The 17445-nt window shown below is 38.4% G+C and overlaps 1 protein-coding gene across 2 annotated transcripts; it reads left to right on the top strand.

Annotated features, from left to right (window-relative positions):
* Positions 1 to 565: 565 nt before the first annotated feature.
* Positions 566 to 16132, top strand: Spaca1 (sperm acrosome associated 1). Of its 2 annotated transcripts, none has more exons than XM_075974626.1 (7): positions 566 to 788; positions 6216 to 6272; positions 8503 to 8604; positions 9573 to 9679; positions 10943 to 11078; positions 15328 to 15448; positions 15976 to 16132. In XM_075974626.1, exons 1-7 carry the CDS (start codon positions 566 to 568, stop codon positions 16130 to 16132), a joined length of 903 nt encoding a protein of 300 aa, XP_075830741.1. The 2 variants fall into 2 exon arrangements, with proteins under 2 accessions (XP_075830741.1, XP_075830742.1); XM_075974627.1 differs by having other exon boundaries at positions 566 to 782.
* Positions 16133 to 17445: the final 1313 nt, after the last annotated feature.

Raw genomic sequence — 17445 nt, forward strand, 5'->3', positions numbered from 1 at the left:
GCTGCTCTGGCTCCCCATGCCTCCTACTTAAAACCACTGCCATGAGTCCCAGTTGCATGTGAAGGATGGAGAATTTTGAAACCAAGTCACATGAAGGGTGCGGCGGAGGCTAGTTCAGAACACCTAAGTTTAGGAAATATGAAAAATATAGTGTCTTGGAGGCACGATGGCCAAGGTCTTTGGTGGGCGACTAGATTACTAAGGCAACGCAAGCAGCTGACATCAGGAACAGGCGGTTGCAGCCCTGAGCACAAGGATAACCTTCCACACCGGGTTGCTCAGGGAGAAAGGGCGGGCGGAAGTGGCGCCGGAAGCCCGCCCTGTCCTCCCCCCCCCCACGGGCTCCGGACCCCTTCTGCGCACCCCTCCCCCGCCCCCAGCGCGCGTTCCTTGCTCGTCCCTCGCCCGCGCTCCGGGTCTCGAACGGGGTGACGCGCGATGACGCCTCAATGGTCGCCAGGCAGGCTCGGCTTGGCGGCGCGGCGCTCGTGGCCGCTGTTCGAAGCGCCTCTCCTCCAGAGCCTGGGCTGTGACTGTGCGTTGGGCGGCCGAGAGGCCGAGAAGCATGCGCGCCGGGGGCGCGGACTGGCTCGCCGAGCTGCTGCTGGCCCTCAGCTGGCTGCTCCTGGTGGGCCTGCAGGCGTCGCAGGCAGCGAATGTCACCGTGGCTCAGGAATCCGGCGTGGCCCACGAGGCCGAGAACGAGAGCGAAGTGGACGAGGAGGCCGAGAACGACAATGATGTGCCCGAGAATGAGACTCCGGCCGAGCCCGAGGAAGAGGGTGAGGGCAGTGGCTCCTTGGGCACGGGAGGCCACTGAAGAGGGCAGAAGCCCACCCTTTCCTCCGAAATTACCAGTGTCACCTTCTGTTGAGTTTTCTGGCGTACACATCAACCCCGAGTTTATTACCTACTATGTGCTATGTGCATCTATAGCCTTTAAAAAAAAACAAGGTGCTCGTGTCCAGGGCTCCAGGAAAATAAGCACGAATATTGAAATTGCTATAGAAATACTTTCCAAGTGTTACTTTGGAGAAGGGAATCACATTTGTAATTAATGAGATACCCCCTCACCATGGGGAATCGTGGGGTGTGTAGCCATCTTCTCTTGGTAGATTTTTTGTTGTATTTGTTTTTAATTTCCAAAATGCTTGTCATCCTCTTTCTTTCCTGTTCTTGAAATGCTTGACATCCTCTTCTTTTACTGTTCTTGAGATGGGAACTCAAGGAAAGTCGGGACTCCTTTTGCTGTGGCATATCTAAATGAACATCCTGACAAAACTGTCCCGAAGCTCCCATAATCTTGGTGCAGCCCTGAGCACCCTGACAGGAGGCCATGTAGTATATGTCCTTCAAAGGACTGAGGCAGTAGAAAATAAAAAGATCCCCGTAATGACATTGTTGGCTGAAGATGTGTTCATACAAGAGAGAATAAAACAAAGCTGCGATTGGTTCTGTAAACATGGCTTCTACTCCTGGCTCATTAAACAACAAACAGTTGACATACTCACGAGCAACTCACATGCTGGGAGGTCAGTGGCAAGTCCAAGTCGACAGACGTCTAAAGGAGGAAGATCCTAGCCCCACCAACGGCCCAGCAGACATTGTCTTGATATCTTTGTTTTCTTGTGTTTTCTCAGTCTATACATATAGCATTGGGTAGTGCTATCCTTTTATTTCCTGATGACAGGCAGTGACTCTCAGCATCACAAAGAAATTGACTGAGGTTATTGGGGATCCTTCCTTGACAACTATACAGATCTTGAAGAGCTCATTGACTTTGGAAATGTGAGAAAGGACTATAGAAGAGACTACATCCTAGGCATTGCTTCTTTTCTTTGAGTGAATAGTTTTAATATTAAACTGCTAAAGGGAAAATTCTAGCTATAAAGTCCTAAGTAATGTTGAGGCGAACCCCTAGTGATGGATTTATAATCCCTAATATTCAAACTCCAAAGTTGAGTGCACTTATTCTTGTAGGGCTTCACGTTCTGCATTGTGGACTTCTGAGAATTCATGTGTCCTCTGGAATTTTAGATGTACAGTTTCATGCCTAAGTGCTTTTTCTTGGAGAGACCAACCCAGAACTATAAACACAGGTGATAGCTATATGAACATTTCAGAACCCTGGTAAATTTCATGATCATTGTAGCCTAGAAGATCTGTAAAAGTTGTTATCGTCATTTACTAGCTAGTGTATTTCTTTTTCATTTTTTGCTTTTTACTTTTAAGTCTGCTTTCAGACAGTTCACAAAAATAAGGGCTGGCAAAAGCACTTCGTGAGAAGCTTAGGTAGAAATTTCAGTCTTGTAACCCCCTGATTCCTACCTTTGAAGCCATACACTCTAAAACTGGGCAGAGAACTTGAGTGCACCTAAATTCTCAGCTATTAAACATGAAGCTGGAATGTGTCCATTCTGGAAGTTCATTGCTGCCTCCCTAATAGAGTCTAGTTCGTTATTTGCTGTGGTTCTTTTTGCACTATTGTCAAAACACAATACTTCTGCAGAATATGAAAGGCACACATTTCTTAGGAGAGAATGCCATTTTTGCTGCGTAATTGCAACGCATTTACAGTTTTAGATTTGTAAACAATTGGAAGATTAGTCAACGAATTTTACTCATGTCAACATCATCTTTTTTCTTTGAGTCCCCACATAGAGTCCTGCTGTCATGATTTATCCACTTACAAATCTTGTCAAGTTAATTTGATGTATAAACATGAAAAGGGAAAGAATGTTGCCCTTGTGAATTTTAGGAAAACAAGATGATTCAGGTTTTTGTAGCAGAATATTTCAGGAGAAAACCCTTCCTCTTGGGAGATGTACTAAATGTCTTCATCTTTAAGAAATTCCATGTTAAAGAAAATCCAGGCTACTATTCATCCACCATGTCATGTGTCACTGAGGTTTAGATTTTGTAACTGTTTTCCCTTTACCTTTACATTGCTGTCTGTCTCTGTTCTTCATTGTTTACTAATTGTAAAATGTTTTGTCTTGTTTACTTGACCATCATTAACAAAAAAAAGGCAAGCAAAAAAAGCAAACAGTATAAAACAAAACCCCAGTTGTCAAACCCCCAACTTTTTTCATTACTGAGGACTGTTCACCGAAGCCGACGACAAAGGGGGGTTCCTCTAGGAGCTTGTTCCATGTTCCTGAAAGACAGTGCAAAACGGAGAGAAGAGAAGCTGGAGAGATGGAAAGAGATGGTGGCCTCAGAGCTTTGGCTTATTTCACAACTATTCTTTTTTCTAGACAATGCCAATCAGTTGTCAATTTATTAATTTTAGGTTTTTTTAAAAAATGTAATTGGAAATATTGATGACCAATGATGAAATAATAATATTTTAAGATAAAACATACAACAGAGTATGTTAGATTAATTTACCTCCTTTTTTTTCTGTGCCTTATATATCTTTTAAAATATAAACGTTCTATATCAGTATGGTCTTTGGCTGACTAAAGGGTAAGTAGACATACATATTGAGTTATACAATCAGTTTTACGCTATTAAACTACAACTGGGGTTGATCCTGGTGGCATAGTACTATATCCCAGCTACTTTAGAGGCTGAGGCAGGAATGCTGTAAATTCACGGCCAACTTAGTATACAAAGTGAATTCAAGCCCCTTCCCTCACTGGGTGACTTAAACCTGTCTCAGCTGGGGCAGTGGTGGCCTATGCCTTTAATGCCAACACTCAGGAGGCAGAAGCAGGTGAGTCTCTGTGAGTTCAGGCCAGCCTGGTCTACAAAACTACAAAGCAAGTTCCAGGATGTCAGGACAGTTACACAAAGAAACCTTGTCTCAAAAAAATCAAAGGTCAGGGTGGAACATTCATCTAGCATATTTGAGGCCCTAGGTTAATACCTAGTAGTAACACAATAAAAATAAAGTAAAAACAATGTCTTTTAATCTAAGACAGAATACGAGTCCTGAAGCATCAACTCCACAGACATTAAGTCTCAAGGTCCTGGTTGCACCCTGATGACGTGTACCGCTAGCCGTCCAGTGTTGCGGGACGGTTGCCGACAGGCTGGGAGAGACACTCTGGGAGGCTTTAGTAATCTCTTCTACATTCTTGCTGGCTTTTGAGCTCACTGTTGAGCTCATTAGTGGCTTTTTACTTTTTCTTCTCTTGTGACATACCACACAGTATTTCTGGAGAGTGGAGAATTCAGCCTATAGCACTTTAATTTCATCTGAGGTTTCATTTTGTTGGAGTTGGCAGTTCTTCCACCCCACCACTTCAGGTCGAAACTTAACATCACACGTATTTTCAGGACCCCAGATTCAGTCTGCATGTTACTAAGGTTCCTTTTACAGGTTATTGAAATTCTGAGGAAGACACCGACCTTCAACACATTCTTCCTGCTACATTGACACCAACCATTAATCAGCATCTGTGGACTTAGAGATGCACTGATATTCAGACTTTGTCGTTTCATACATTGTTGTTATTTCCTGTTATGGAAACTTTGACAAATGCCACATGGAAGTCCAGATAGGTGTCATTTTCTTGACTCATCATTGTAGGCTTTCCAGTTTTATAAAGTGACTAAATGGCCCAGTGAACACTTAATACATCACAAATACTAAAGTTGAAAGAATCTTTGGAAGTTGTCTGTTTTTCCCTCTAAGGAAACTCAAGTAAGAAGGAGCTACTTATCTTCCCAGAGTAGCAGAGGTAGTGACTGCTGGTTCGAAGTGGTCCAGTAGTCATTCTCTTATACTTGCTGTTATGCTCAGGAGCCAGTTTTTAACTTATGTCTCATAATGTGCCAACTGAAAGTGTTCAGGCATTCCAAGTATTAAAACATCAATTCAAATTGATCATTGTGTTAGCTGAAATCATTTAACAAAGTCAATGTTGATTTAATTATATGTCTCCTATGCTTTCTCTATATTAACAGTTCTGTATTTGATGCTTTCAAATACAGAACAAAGTGTTTGTGAAACTGTTAATGTTTCACAATATTGAAAATGGGAAAAATTAGAACTTGAAATTAATAACTACAAAATGAGTTTGAATTGAGTTAACTATTGTGTCCTAAGTGGGTCCACAGTCCTAAGCAGTTTGTAGAATATTTCCACACAGTATTTCATTCTATTTTAATCATCAAGTAAGATAGGCTTTGCATTTTTTACAAAGGGTTAATTAGGTCTGACAGAATTGAGTTGCTTCAAATTCAGACAGTGAATTAGTGGCAGAAGCAGTATTTTGGACTTCAAGTTGGATGTGATTTCTGCGTGGTTTGTTGCTCAGAGATCCAGTGTCTTAACATTCTCCTTCAGCAGCCCATTGTGTATTTTTCTGTTGAGATTTGAGTCTTAATCTGTGTTTTTGAAGACTTGTTTATATGTTAGAGCTATAAGAACTCAGGCTAAACTTCAGAATGATTAGGAAAAAAAGGGAAATATCCTAGTATGGTAATTCATACCTGTAATCATAGAGAAGCCGAGACAAGAAGACCACTGAGTTATAAAGGTCATCTGTGCTATGTAGCAAAACCCTGTCCCTGAAACAAAATCCCAAATCACAAAAGGAAAGTCACAAGAAAATGTGATTGAGAACCAAGACTACTTCTCACATAATTAGATATTCAAGTAATTACATACTTGTATGTATTATAGACTGTCCTCCTGAATAAAGCATTGGAATGGATTCTTAGAAACATCGGCATCTGTCATCTAAACCTGCAAAGTGAATGAATGAAATATATTTGTAGCTTTTATAATTTTGATGCACACTTGGTATGAAGATTTATTTGGAAATGTAAATTGCTTTGTATTAGTTTATTTCTTTTTTCTTCCTTATAGAAAATAGAGAATATTTTAAAATGGTTCCCAAAGTTCAGAGACTGATGTGTGTATATATTATCACACTTTTCCAGTTATATTTTAATTCACTGTGTATTTGTTAATAAAAAAGAAAATTCCTGTGTTATATATGAGATTCAAAAGCAAAATTTAAGTTATTCCTAACTTGATGAATGTTCTTAAAGGGGGTAGTCTTTCCTTGATTTAGAATGGTGATAGCTGTGTTTATGTGAGGAGCAGCTTTGCTTTCCTGGTTTTAATAGAGCATTTAAAAAAATCCTCTATTGCACATATGACAATTACCTGTACCTTACACCTCCCAATAAGATGTTGTTCACTTTTAAAAGTTTTCATATGGTTAAATAATGGTTTTTTTTTTTAACTTTATGTTTAGTTCAGAACAAAACAGTAGTCAAAGAAGTCGAATTTGGAATGTGCACAGTGACCTGTGGTAAGTAGCAGAGACCAGAGGAATAGCCTGTCATGGTTTCTACCAAGATGAAATGCCAGTTATTTGTAATTTTTGTACTACTTACCCTTTCTTCGTGTCTCGTTTTTTTCTATGCCTTTTACTATAATGTACACACCGTACTAGGTAATTGCTTCAAAAGGTATATTTTCAGGTTCGGGGTATTTTTGCATATAAACTATTTTCACTAAACTAAACCTTTGCTTCACAGATGTTCAAAGATGAGAGATCTTCGGTGTATCTGACAGATGCCTTCCCACACTCCTTTGGCAAACCTGCCAAGAAATAAGCTTATTTGCAATAGACTATTATAAGTACTCCATTTCTCTAGTTTGTACATTGTATTTTGAAGAAAAGGGGTGTTAGCTTTGCAAGATGAATAAAGATGAAAGAATGTGACATTGTCCATTCTATGAACAGAAATTTTAAACTGAATCTCTTATGTAGGATTAGGACTCAGGCTACCTGTGCTATGTAGACCACTGGTTCTTAAACAGCTACCCTAAGTAGGTTAAAATTACTGGACTAACCCAGAGTTTCTGACAACCTAGGACTATGGGTAGGCCTAAGACTTTGAAGTTGTGATCAATTCACAAGGAAGCTGATCTTGCTAGTGCTGGAAGTCCCTTAGTTTCTTCAACCACTGCTGGGAATCTGCATCATGAGAAGACAACAGATAATTAATAAATTAAATTTTTTATTCTAACTTGGGAACATGACAGTGATGAGATTATAGTGCACATCTACAGAGACTTCTTTTTAGGTCAAAGTTTTGTAAATTACCAGAACTGACAATTTTTTACGTGGGTGCTAAAGCATTCATATGTAACCACTTTCAAGTATACAATTCAGTGGCCCAAACAACACATCAGCATTATCTGTAGAACATTTTCAGTACCCCAAAAATAATTCCCATACCCAGCAGACAGTATTTCACACACTCATCCCCCCAGCTCCTGACAGGCACTTTTTCCTAATTAGCTTAAAATGGAGTCTGGCCTTAGCTTTGTAGTGACAGCCAAAATGACAGGAATCATTATGAAACAGCCTGAGAGTGTCCAGTTGTCATTTGTCTTTTGTTGTTGTTGCTGTTGAATTTTTTCTGGTAGATTTATTTTTATAACAACTCCAACCTTCCTTCTCTGGATCTTGTGGGGGTCCACTTTCTTAGCCCTCAAAAGTGCAGCATCTCCCAAGAATTTGTTAGAAATACAGGATTGCAGACTTTTCCAAGACTGGGTCGAAATTTGCATTTTAAAACGATCTCCAGGCGACTTGCATGCACTCTTCTATTCCTAAGCCACCTGTCATCTTCAGCTTTCCTTTCCTTGGAATTAGCTCATGATTAACACCTTGTTAGGGGCTAAAGAGGGGAATCCAGCTGGGAAGATGAAGACAGACTCTGCCTAGCCCTTTACACAGCTCATTACAGGACAGGAGTAAAAACCAGCGACGCTCTAGGACCAGCCGATAACAATTTGATTTCTTGCTACAAAATGTGTGACAGTTTCAGAAAGAGTATCTTCCTGGAAATAGAGGTGTAGTTAATAGTTTATCCCATCTATAGTTAATACAGAGACTTTATCAATACAGCATTATTAAAAATTATTTTAAAATATTTTTATGATAAAATATGATTTTGGAATTTCTTCCAGAAACTCCAGCCCCAATCCTGAAAAGTTCCATGATCACAAATTTGTGTAATCCTATGTAGTATATCATCAGCTTTTATAGGCTGTAGGAAGAATAATTTAGGTATTCCTAAAAGAAAAAATTCTATCAATTTAAAACATGCACAATTATAAATGAGTTCTGATTTAAAAGATACTGAAATGTAAAAATTTTATGTTTTAGCCAATGAAAAATTATGCAGGGAAGTGTATTTATTAGCATACTAAAACTTTCAAAAATTCTATAATAAAGAGGACCTTATTGTAACATTTTAAAATTTGCATGTGAACATAGAACCCTTTTTCTGATGGGAATCAATGTCTTAGAAAACTTTCTTGGGGAAATAACTGTTTTCAGAAATAACTGGAGTGAAGAGTCTACAAAAGCTCCACATGTTCTCATAATGAACTTAGGAATTTAATTTTCATAATTAAGAGAACATTCTCAAAACAAAACTAAAGAAAATACAGACTGGAATGGGAAGAACGACCCTTTGTGGTTATTTTTCTTTAAACATTTGCTCATTTTTTTTAAAATAAAGGTGTTGGAATCAGAGAAGTTATTTTAACCAATGGATGCCCTGGAGGTGAATCCAAGTGTATTGTTCGTGTGGAAGAATGCCGTGGACCTGTTGATTGTGGCTGTGAGTTGAGTTCATATTTGCTGAAGGAGGGTTTATGTGGGGAAATATCTTTAACCTCAACCTATTACTGAGTACAAGGAGACAATCGACTGATAAAAAGAAGTAATAAAAAATTAAACACGCTTTCTCTAGACAGAGTTCTAAGTAGCCCTGCTTTTGATATTCATTTCACTTGTGTGTAGAGTCTGATATGCTGGAGCTTCACTGTGCCTGGGGTCTGTATTCGAGCCTGCCCTGGAGTGGAACATGTCTGATGCTATGGCCATGACATTTTATCTGTGGATTGGTAAACCTTAATTTGGAACTTGGAGCTCTTTGTATCAAATTATGCTTTTCTGACATTTCAACTTCTCTAAGTGAGCTTTCATAACCCTAAATTAGAAGCCCTGGGCAGATCACCAGGTTCAAAGTAGCATATCACTGAGTTGAATGTCTTTTCCTCTTCTGCACTTTTTCTGCATGTAGATATAGGGTCATGGTATCTCCTCACCTGCTTCTTTTGGTGACTTCTCTATAATTGGACTCCAGATTACAAGATTCAGAGTCCTCAGCATTTGACTTCTGAGGGTTGCTTTATACAACAATGTGGCATGTAAGAAGGGGTCCCAAAACAATACAGTGGTGTTCTTCACCACTGTGCGGAGATAGGATTTGAGACCTGGATTCTAGCCTGCCTTATGTTGTCTTTTCAGGGATCTTCAGATTTCATGACTTTGGATCTGTTTACTCAACTGGAGACATTTGGCTTTTTATAGCCAGTCTAACCCTCATATTATGTATAATATATGTTGATGTGGATGTATGTTTATAATGTATGTGCAGTGTCTAGATAGGGTTGTTTCTTGGTTGATGATATAATTAAATGATTGATGATGTAATTAAAAATTGTTGTTAAAAAAGGTGTATGGACAGATAAAGCAATTTGCTTTCTAATGGTACTTATATATCTATGTTTTCTTCTTTTTCAGGGGGAAAACCAATTTCTGAAAGCCTCGACAGTGTTAGACTGTCATGTGTTCATATATCTCCCGAAAATCGCTTCAAATATCTGTGGAAGCTTCTAAAGTCAGATCAAGTAAATAGAAACTGTGTATAATCGGGTGTTTTTTTACTGGCTGATAACATTTGGTACCTAGTTCTGATATTTTAAGAAAGCAATTTGAGGAAATTGGGTTAAAAATCATATAACTTTATTATTTGAATTCATTTTTTGTCAGATAAAAACATATGTCTTAGGGTCATCTATAATCATAACTTAAATTTACACACTTTATGATATATTCTGTTTTGGAACCAAGATTATTTCTGTTTTATATGGCATGTTAAGTAATAGTTAATATTAATTAAAGGTATTATAAATGCCAGATAACAACTGAATGATAAGAGTTCATTTAAAAGACATAAAACAACCCTATAAACTTTTTTAAAAAATAAATAAGTGTGTCATTTTACAGATAAGTAATTGAGGTATAGAAAGTGTCTCAGAAGCCAGGCAGTGGTGGCACACGCCTTTAATCCCAGCACTTGGGAGGCAGAGGCAGGTGGATTTCTGTGAGTTAGAGGCCAGCTTGGTCTATAGCTAGTTCCAGGACAGGCTCCAAAGCTACAGAGAAACCCTGTCTCAAAAAAATAAAAAAAAATTAAAAAGCAAATAAACAAATCATAAATAAATAAAAAATAGAGTCGTAGTTTGCTTTTCTGTTGCTGTAAGAAAACACTAACCAAAATCAAACTGGAAGGAAAGAGTTTTTTGAAGCTCAATTCCAAGTGACAGTTCATTACTGAGGGAAATCAACGCAGGAACCTGCAGCAGAAACATGAATACTTGCTTTCCATACCTTGCTCAGCTTACATTACATTCCTATACAACCCAAGACTACCTCCTGTTCAAGGGTGACATCACCCACAGTGGTCTGGACCCTCCCACATCAATCATTAATCAAGGAAATGTTCCCCAGACTTGTCAACAGGCCAGTAAGGTAGAGGCATTTTCTCTACTGAGGTTCCCTTTGGCCAGATGACCCTAACTTGTGTCAAGTTGACAAAAACTAACCAGCACAAGAAGTACTGTCCATAGTCAACAGGATTGAGACTTGAAGTCTAGATTATCTGATTCGAAATCACATGTATACAGTTCATTACATGCTCGGTGAAGAGAGTGAGCAATTCTTTTTTTTTTTTTTTTTTGAGGACTGTTTGCTTGTGCTGTCAGCTTATTGTTTCCCAGTGACCCAGCGAGTCCTGCTCGTCTTGCACTGTCTCCATTTGTAATCAGTGAACCCAGCCAAGACTATTGACTATTCATACGTTTTGTTTCTGTTTGTTTTGATTTTCATAGCAACCTGTTATACTTTCAAATGATTCAGCAGTCCTTGACATACAAAGAGAACTTCATCCCATGGCTTTCGAGTGTGACACCCTGGACAATAATGAAATAGTAGCCTCTATCAAATTCACAGTCTATACAACAAGTGGTAAGTATCTGGCAGTGTTTTGGTTTGCTTTTATCTCAAACTTACTTTCAGGAAATGCCTGATGAACTTATGAAAATACAGATTTCTGCCAGCTGCACCCCAGAGCTTCTGATTGAGTAGATCTGTATGGAGCTGGCACATGAATTACCAGACAAAGCTGTTCCTTTAAAACCCAGTTCTGGGCACTGGCAGCTCTTCCAGATGTCCTAAGTACAATCTCCTATACTCAGATAGTGGTTCACAAGAGTCTTTAGTGGGATGTGATACCCTCTTCTGGTGTGCTGACATACATCCAAGCAAAGTGCTCATATACATAATGAAGTGAATTTTTAAACAAAAAGAATTGACCTTAAAAACAAAACAAAACAAACAAAAAACACCAGACCTTCAACTTGAAATATATTGGTGCATTTATTTCCATCATGAATGTGAAGATAGACAAATGGATTCTCATGCATGATTGCAGGAAAAATATAATTAAAACTTGTGAAATCGGAGCATTTCTCTTTAGAAGTTATCTGTGTGTGTGTGTGTGTGTGTGTGTGTGTGTGTGTGTGTGTGTGTGTTGAGTTTGGGTTTCTCTAGGTAGCCCTGGCTGTCCTGGAACTCACAATATAGACAAGGCAGGCCTAGAACTCATCTGCCTGCCTCTGCTTTCAGAGTGCTGCAATTAAAGGTATGTGCTATCATGCCTGGCTTTGGATTATATTTTTGATGATTCAGTATTAAAGTTCTTAATGTAGTCTTGAACATGACTTTGCATATTAGAAATAGTTTCTTCTGATAAATAAAGTATATATGCATGTTCATTCAGTTTTACCTATGGCATCCTCTATGTCCAGGTAACTATTTCCTTGGGTTTAGTTGCTCTTAAACATATTTAATGCTGTTATTGTCTTTGTTGGTAGGAGTATCTGATCACAAGCTCTTTTGAAAACTCACTTGTGTTAGGATTCTCTAGAAGAACTGATTGAATGAATATTAAGGAGGGGATTTAGTAGAGGTTTACAGGCTATGGTTCAGGTAGTCCAACAATGGCTGTCTCCTTATGGAAGTCGTTCAGCCCATGAGTTTGGATGCCTCAGCTGATCTTCCAACTAAGTTAGAGTCTCAGAGAAGTAGATCCTACTACCAGCAAAGGCATATGTCAGCAGGACTGATGAACTTGCCAGCAAGAGTGAGGACAGGCAGGCGAAAGCAGATGCTTCCTTCTTCTATGTCGTTTTGTGTGAGCTGCTGCTAGAAGGTGGGACCCAGATTTAGGATGAGTTTCTCTGCCCCCAGTGACCAAACCAGGGAAAATCCCTCACAAGTGTACCCATCTCCTTCGGTTTTAGTTGATTCCAGATGTAGTCAGTTGACAACCAAATTAGCTATCAAATCATTAAAGCTCTAGCGAGCTTGTATTTTCAGAGAGCTGTCTTTATAAACCTTTTAGAAGTGATAGGTAACTTTAGGGGCCCGTGCTTTTTGGAGCTGTTTCTCAGTTTGAAAAGCTTTTGTTTTAGTCTGGAGTACCATGCCATACAATGTCCTTTATTGAAAAGAAAATAAGCTGCAAAGGATTTTGTAGAGGTTTTAAAAATAAATGTTTGCTAGTTAAACTTTCTTGGTGTGTTTTTAGATTGCAATTTGCAAAATATCTTCAGGTAAAAGCTAATAATGACTGTGTTGAGATATCATTGAAGAGATAATTTCAGTAGTGAGAAACTATTACAAAAAGCACAAGAAGACTGTACAACTGAGGACCATCAAGCTTTATAAACATTCTCAACCAGCCATAGTTTATGATGCTATATGTGTCTGCCCATTTGTGTACTTGGTTCTCACTGTCTGGCCCTTAATAGGTTCCTTTTAGTAATTAGCACTTTTCATAATTGGAAAGGAACATGTATTCACTAATGTGTCAGCTAAGTGTTAGAACAGAGACCCCAAATCCTTGTTCTTGATTGAGGCAGTGTTGAGTTTTGTTTCATAGCAGCCCAGGGATGTTGAGGTAGCTCTGCCAGTTACTGCATGCACACTTAAACAACAAAATACCCTCAGAATATTTCAGTACCTATTAGTTTCTCTGAAAAATGACAAATTGCTCACCAATGCAACAGACCTTTTCACTTGTTCAGCCATTGAACAAATGCTTTTCTTACAAATAGCCATACTCTACCATACTGAAATTAATCAAATTTGCAATAGAAATGTTTTTAGGATAAATGTAGCTAATAGAAAATTCTTCCAGATGTAGTAATGCATGCCAGCACAGAGACAAACAAATCTCTGTGAGTCCCAGGTCAGTATGATCTCCATAGTAAGTTTCAGGACAGCTGGAGCTACATGGAGAGAGAGGAAAAATTCCCATCCCCATTTTCTTCCTCCTTTTTATATAATTTCACTCACAGTTATTATCTTTATATATGGCATTGTTTTGGGATTTAATTGTATGCCTCTAAAAGATAATGTGTGTTCTAAGTTCTTAGTACTTAGATTGCAGATATACTTGAAAAGGGACGATTGAATATGTCATCAGTTAAGATGAGATTGTGGCTGGTGCCCAAATAAAAGAACTCTGAATAGAGGAGGGAGGAAAGGAAAAAGAAAAAGAGTGAGAATTAAGAGGAGGGAGGACAGAATAAAGGAAGAAGGAGGAAGAAGAATGAGAAAGAGGTACATGGAAGCAGATCCAGGCTGAGACCACAGAAGCTGAGAAGGTAGCACAGTAGCCACCCCCCCACCCCAGAGCTTTCAAGAGACTCATTGAGCTCCACCAGTCACACACACACACACACACGCACGCACGCACGCACGCACACACACACACACACATTATTTATGGCTTCCAGGATATGAAGCAAATTTCTGCTGTTGCCAAGTTACCCAGTTTGTGGTACTTTATTTGTAATGATAAGAAACTAATATGTACATAAGCTATGTTTACCTAAAACATTAAGTATTGAAATTTAACCCATTTTCCATTAGTTTTAATTTCATTAATTTTTTTAAAGAAAACTTTAAGATGAAATTCAGCCTTCTGAAGAAAATTAGATGTACATGTAGTCCACATGGTCTTTGCAAGATGACCGCTCTTCTCAGTGGAAATCCCCCTTTTATTATCCATCCACGTTTGACTGATATTGGGTGCTACTGAATTAAACAAACTCATTTTGCATTTCTCATCCAAACCTGGCCCTAAACATTGTCTCTCTGTTTTAAAAATCTCCAACTTTCTACAAACCTGAAGTCATTAACTTTTTTGTTAATCTGATAATATTGGAATAAAAATATAAATGCACCTTTGCAATCGTGCTTAGGATTGTTTAAAGGGAGATGACCAAATTGTATTCATACTGTTTGACTACTGAGAAAAGCTGGTTATCATCCATGGCATTAAGAGAATAAGAAGAAATCCAGACGACTGTTATGCAGGAGACCACTTCTCACGGAGTGGTACATACTAAAACTGAAATGTGTAAACAGCTCATGATTTATACAAATACCTAAACCTCCCTGGTCCCTGTTTCACTTACCTGTATAATATAGGATTTAGTCAAATACCCTTTTCTGTATGAATTAATTTTGTGCAATTTTAGAATTTGGGGATTAAAAGAACCTATAGAAAAGCTATCACATCCACAAAATATATTACCCAGATATAAGCTGTCTCTTCACCAGTTTATAGTATAGTGATGCTATAAAACAGCCTGTAGACCAACTCTGCCTTCTCAACAGCCTTATCTGCAGGAAGGAAGCTCCCAACTTAGGAGCAGTGTGTGAATATTTTATGGAGAACAATGAGTGTCAACCCCAGTCTTAGAGTTAAAAACCAGAGCTGTATCATAATCCTAGGCATAAAACTGAAGTCTGTGAAGGAGGAACTTTGAGAAGCTTCTTATGATTCAGTAATAGGCAAGGTTTCTTAGCTGTGACTCAAAACAGTCACCATAAAAAGTAACATTGAGTAAATCACACTGTGTCAAAGTAAGAACTTCAGCTTCCCAAAATAAGTCACTTGGAAAATGAATAATCAGGAATCCAACAAACCTTGCCATGATAGACAGTTTGAGAAAGTTCTCTCTAAGTTTGTTAGGAAACTAAGTGTACCCTTACCCGATTGTCAGTGATTACTCTTTTATTTACCTCAGAGAAGTGGAAACATAGCTCCACAAAATAGCGTTTACAGGAGTAGTCCGTTCAGATAGCCATTTCCCGTTTCCCGTTGATTTCTAGCGGCAGTCATATGTGTCTCTACTTTCAGAACTACAGATGAGAAGGACAATCAGGCCAGACACTGATGCGGTCCTAGTTTTCGTGTTGACCATAGGAGTCATTATCTGCATATTTGTGATCTTTGTGTTGATCTTCATCATCATAAATTGGTAGGTGAATGGCCAGGATGCACGGTCATTTTTGATTGACAACTTCCTCAGCCCCCACTCATTTGTCATGAAGCCCAGATCACTGCCCCGCGGTGTCTCCTCTATGTATCTTGATGCCATCTTCTTTCATGCTACCCTAGCTTGTATATGGATGCTTTTAAAAACATCATGGCTTTGCAGCCATGGGAGAGCTTTCAGACCTGTATTTTATAATTTTACAAGGAAATTGTTTAAAAAGAAAAAAAATGAATACCTTTGTCATTTAACCATAGCTTTCACTGCTTTAAAACTTGGCTGTTGTAGCCTCCAAATTCACATAAATGGACAAGAGAAAGTCTGTGTGTGCACTGCAGCCCACAAATATGGGAATTCAATCACAGGGCCAATGGATTCTTTCAAGAAGTGTTGAACTGTGAATAAAAGGCCCTTCTATATAAAGGAGATGTAAACATGAACCTCATTTACTTTTGTTGCTGTGGGGTTTTTTTTATTGTGGCTTTTGTTTTTGTTTTTGCTTCTTCCTCCAGGACGGCAGTGAAATCCTTTTGGGGGGCAAAAGCCTCAGCCACTGAGATACACTCCGAGCTGAGTTCTATGAAGTACAAAGATTCGACTTCTCTTGACCAATCACCAACAGATATGCGTGGACATGAAGATGATGCTTTAAGTGAATGGAATGAATAATGTATGGATGACATATGAGAAACCAAGGTCAATTAGAACATATCAGATTCATTATTGTAAAAATAAAATATATACTGAAATACTTCTATGACGTCGGGTTGAATTTACCTCAGTGGTGGTAATGTGGTGTGGGACAGAGTTGTTTATTCAGTCCAGCTCTCAATTCAATTGTCAAATTTTCTTTTAATTAGTTCTTGGTATTCACTGCTTCAGATAATAGCCTGAGGTCACTTATATATATATATATATATATATATATATATATATATATATATACAAATAGCTTCTGATCTCTTTAGTCACTTGTGAGGTCATTTGCCTTTTCTGTCCTAGAAAAGAAAAATATAATATAGAAGTTTCTTTGGAAAGTAAGCTTTTCCTACCTGGGAAAACTAGATTGAACCACTAAAGTAAATCATACTTCATAATTACTGCAAGACATGTAGTGTATAAAGCATCGCGTGTTAATTTGGATATTCTTTCTCTGTCCTTTGGTTAGTTTGGATAAAGGTTTGCCTATTTTGTTGATTTTCTCAAAGAGCCAACTCTTTGTCTTATTGATTCTTTGTATTATTTTGTTTCTATTTTGTTGATTTTAGCTCTCAATTTATTTTCTGTCATTTAGTCCTCCTGAGTGAGTTTGCTTCTTTTTGTTCTAGAGCTTTCAGGTGTTCTGTTAATTTGCTACTATGGTATTTTCCCAGCTTCTTTGTGTAGGCATTTAGTGCTATGAACTTTCCTTCTAGCACTGCATTCATTGTGCCCCATAAGTTTGAGTATGTTGTGCAGTCATTTTCATTGAATTTTAGTCTTTAATTTCTTTCTTTATTTTGTTCTTGACCCAGTGGTGATTCACTTGAGCATTGTTCAGTTTCCATGAGTTTGTAGACTTTCTGCAATTAGTGTTGTTGTTGAGTTCTAACTTTAAGACATGATGCTCTGATAAGACACAGGGGTTATTCCGGTTTTTTTTTTTTGTGTGTGTATGTTGAGATTTGATTTGTTACCGAGCATGTGATCAATTTTAGAGAAGGATCCATGAGGTGTTAAAAAGAAGGTATAAGGTATATTCTTTTGTGTTTGGGTGGAATGTTCTATAGATGTCTGTTAAGCCCATTTGAGTCATAACATTTTAGTTCTTTTATTTCTCTCCTAAGTTTCTGCCTGACATACCTGTCCAGTGGTGAGAGTGGGGTGTTGAAGTATCCTACTATTAGTATGTGAGGCTTGATGTGTGATTTAAGCATTAGTAGTGTTTCTTTTACATTTGAGGGTGCCCTTGTATTGGGGGCATAGGTGTTCAGAATTGAGAA

This window comes from Microtus pennsylvanicus, chromosome 5, assembly GCF_037038515.1.
Source record: "Microtus pennsylvanicus isolate mMicPen1 chromosome 5, mMicPen1.hap1, whole genome shotgun sequence".
NCBI classification, from domain to species: domain Eukaryota; kingdom Metazoa; phylum Chordata; class Mammalia; order Rodentia; family Cricetidae; genus Microtus; species Microtus pennsylvanicus.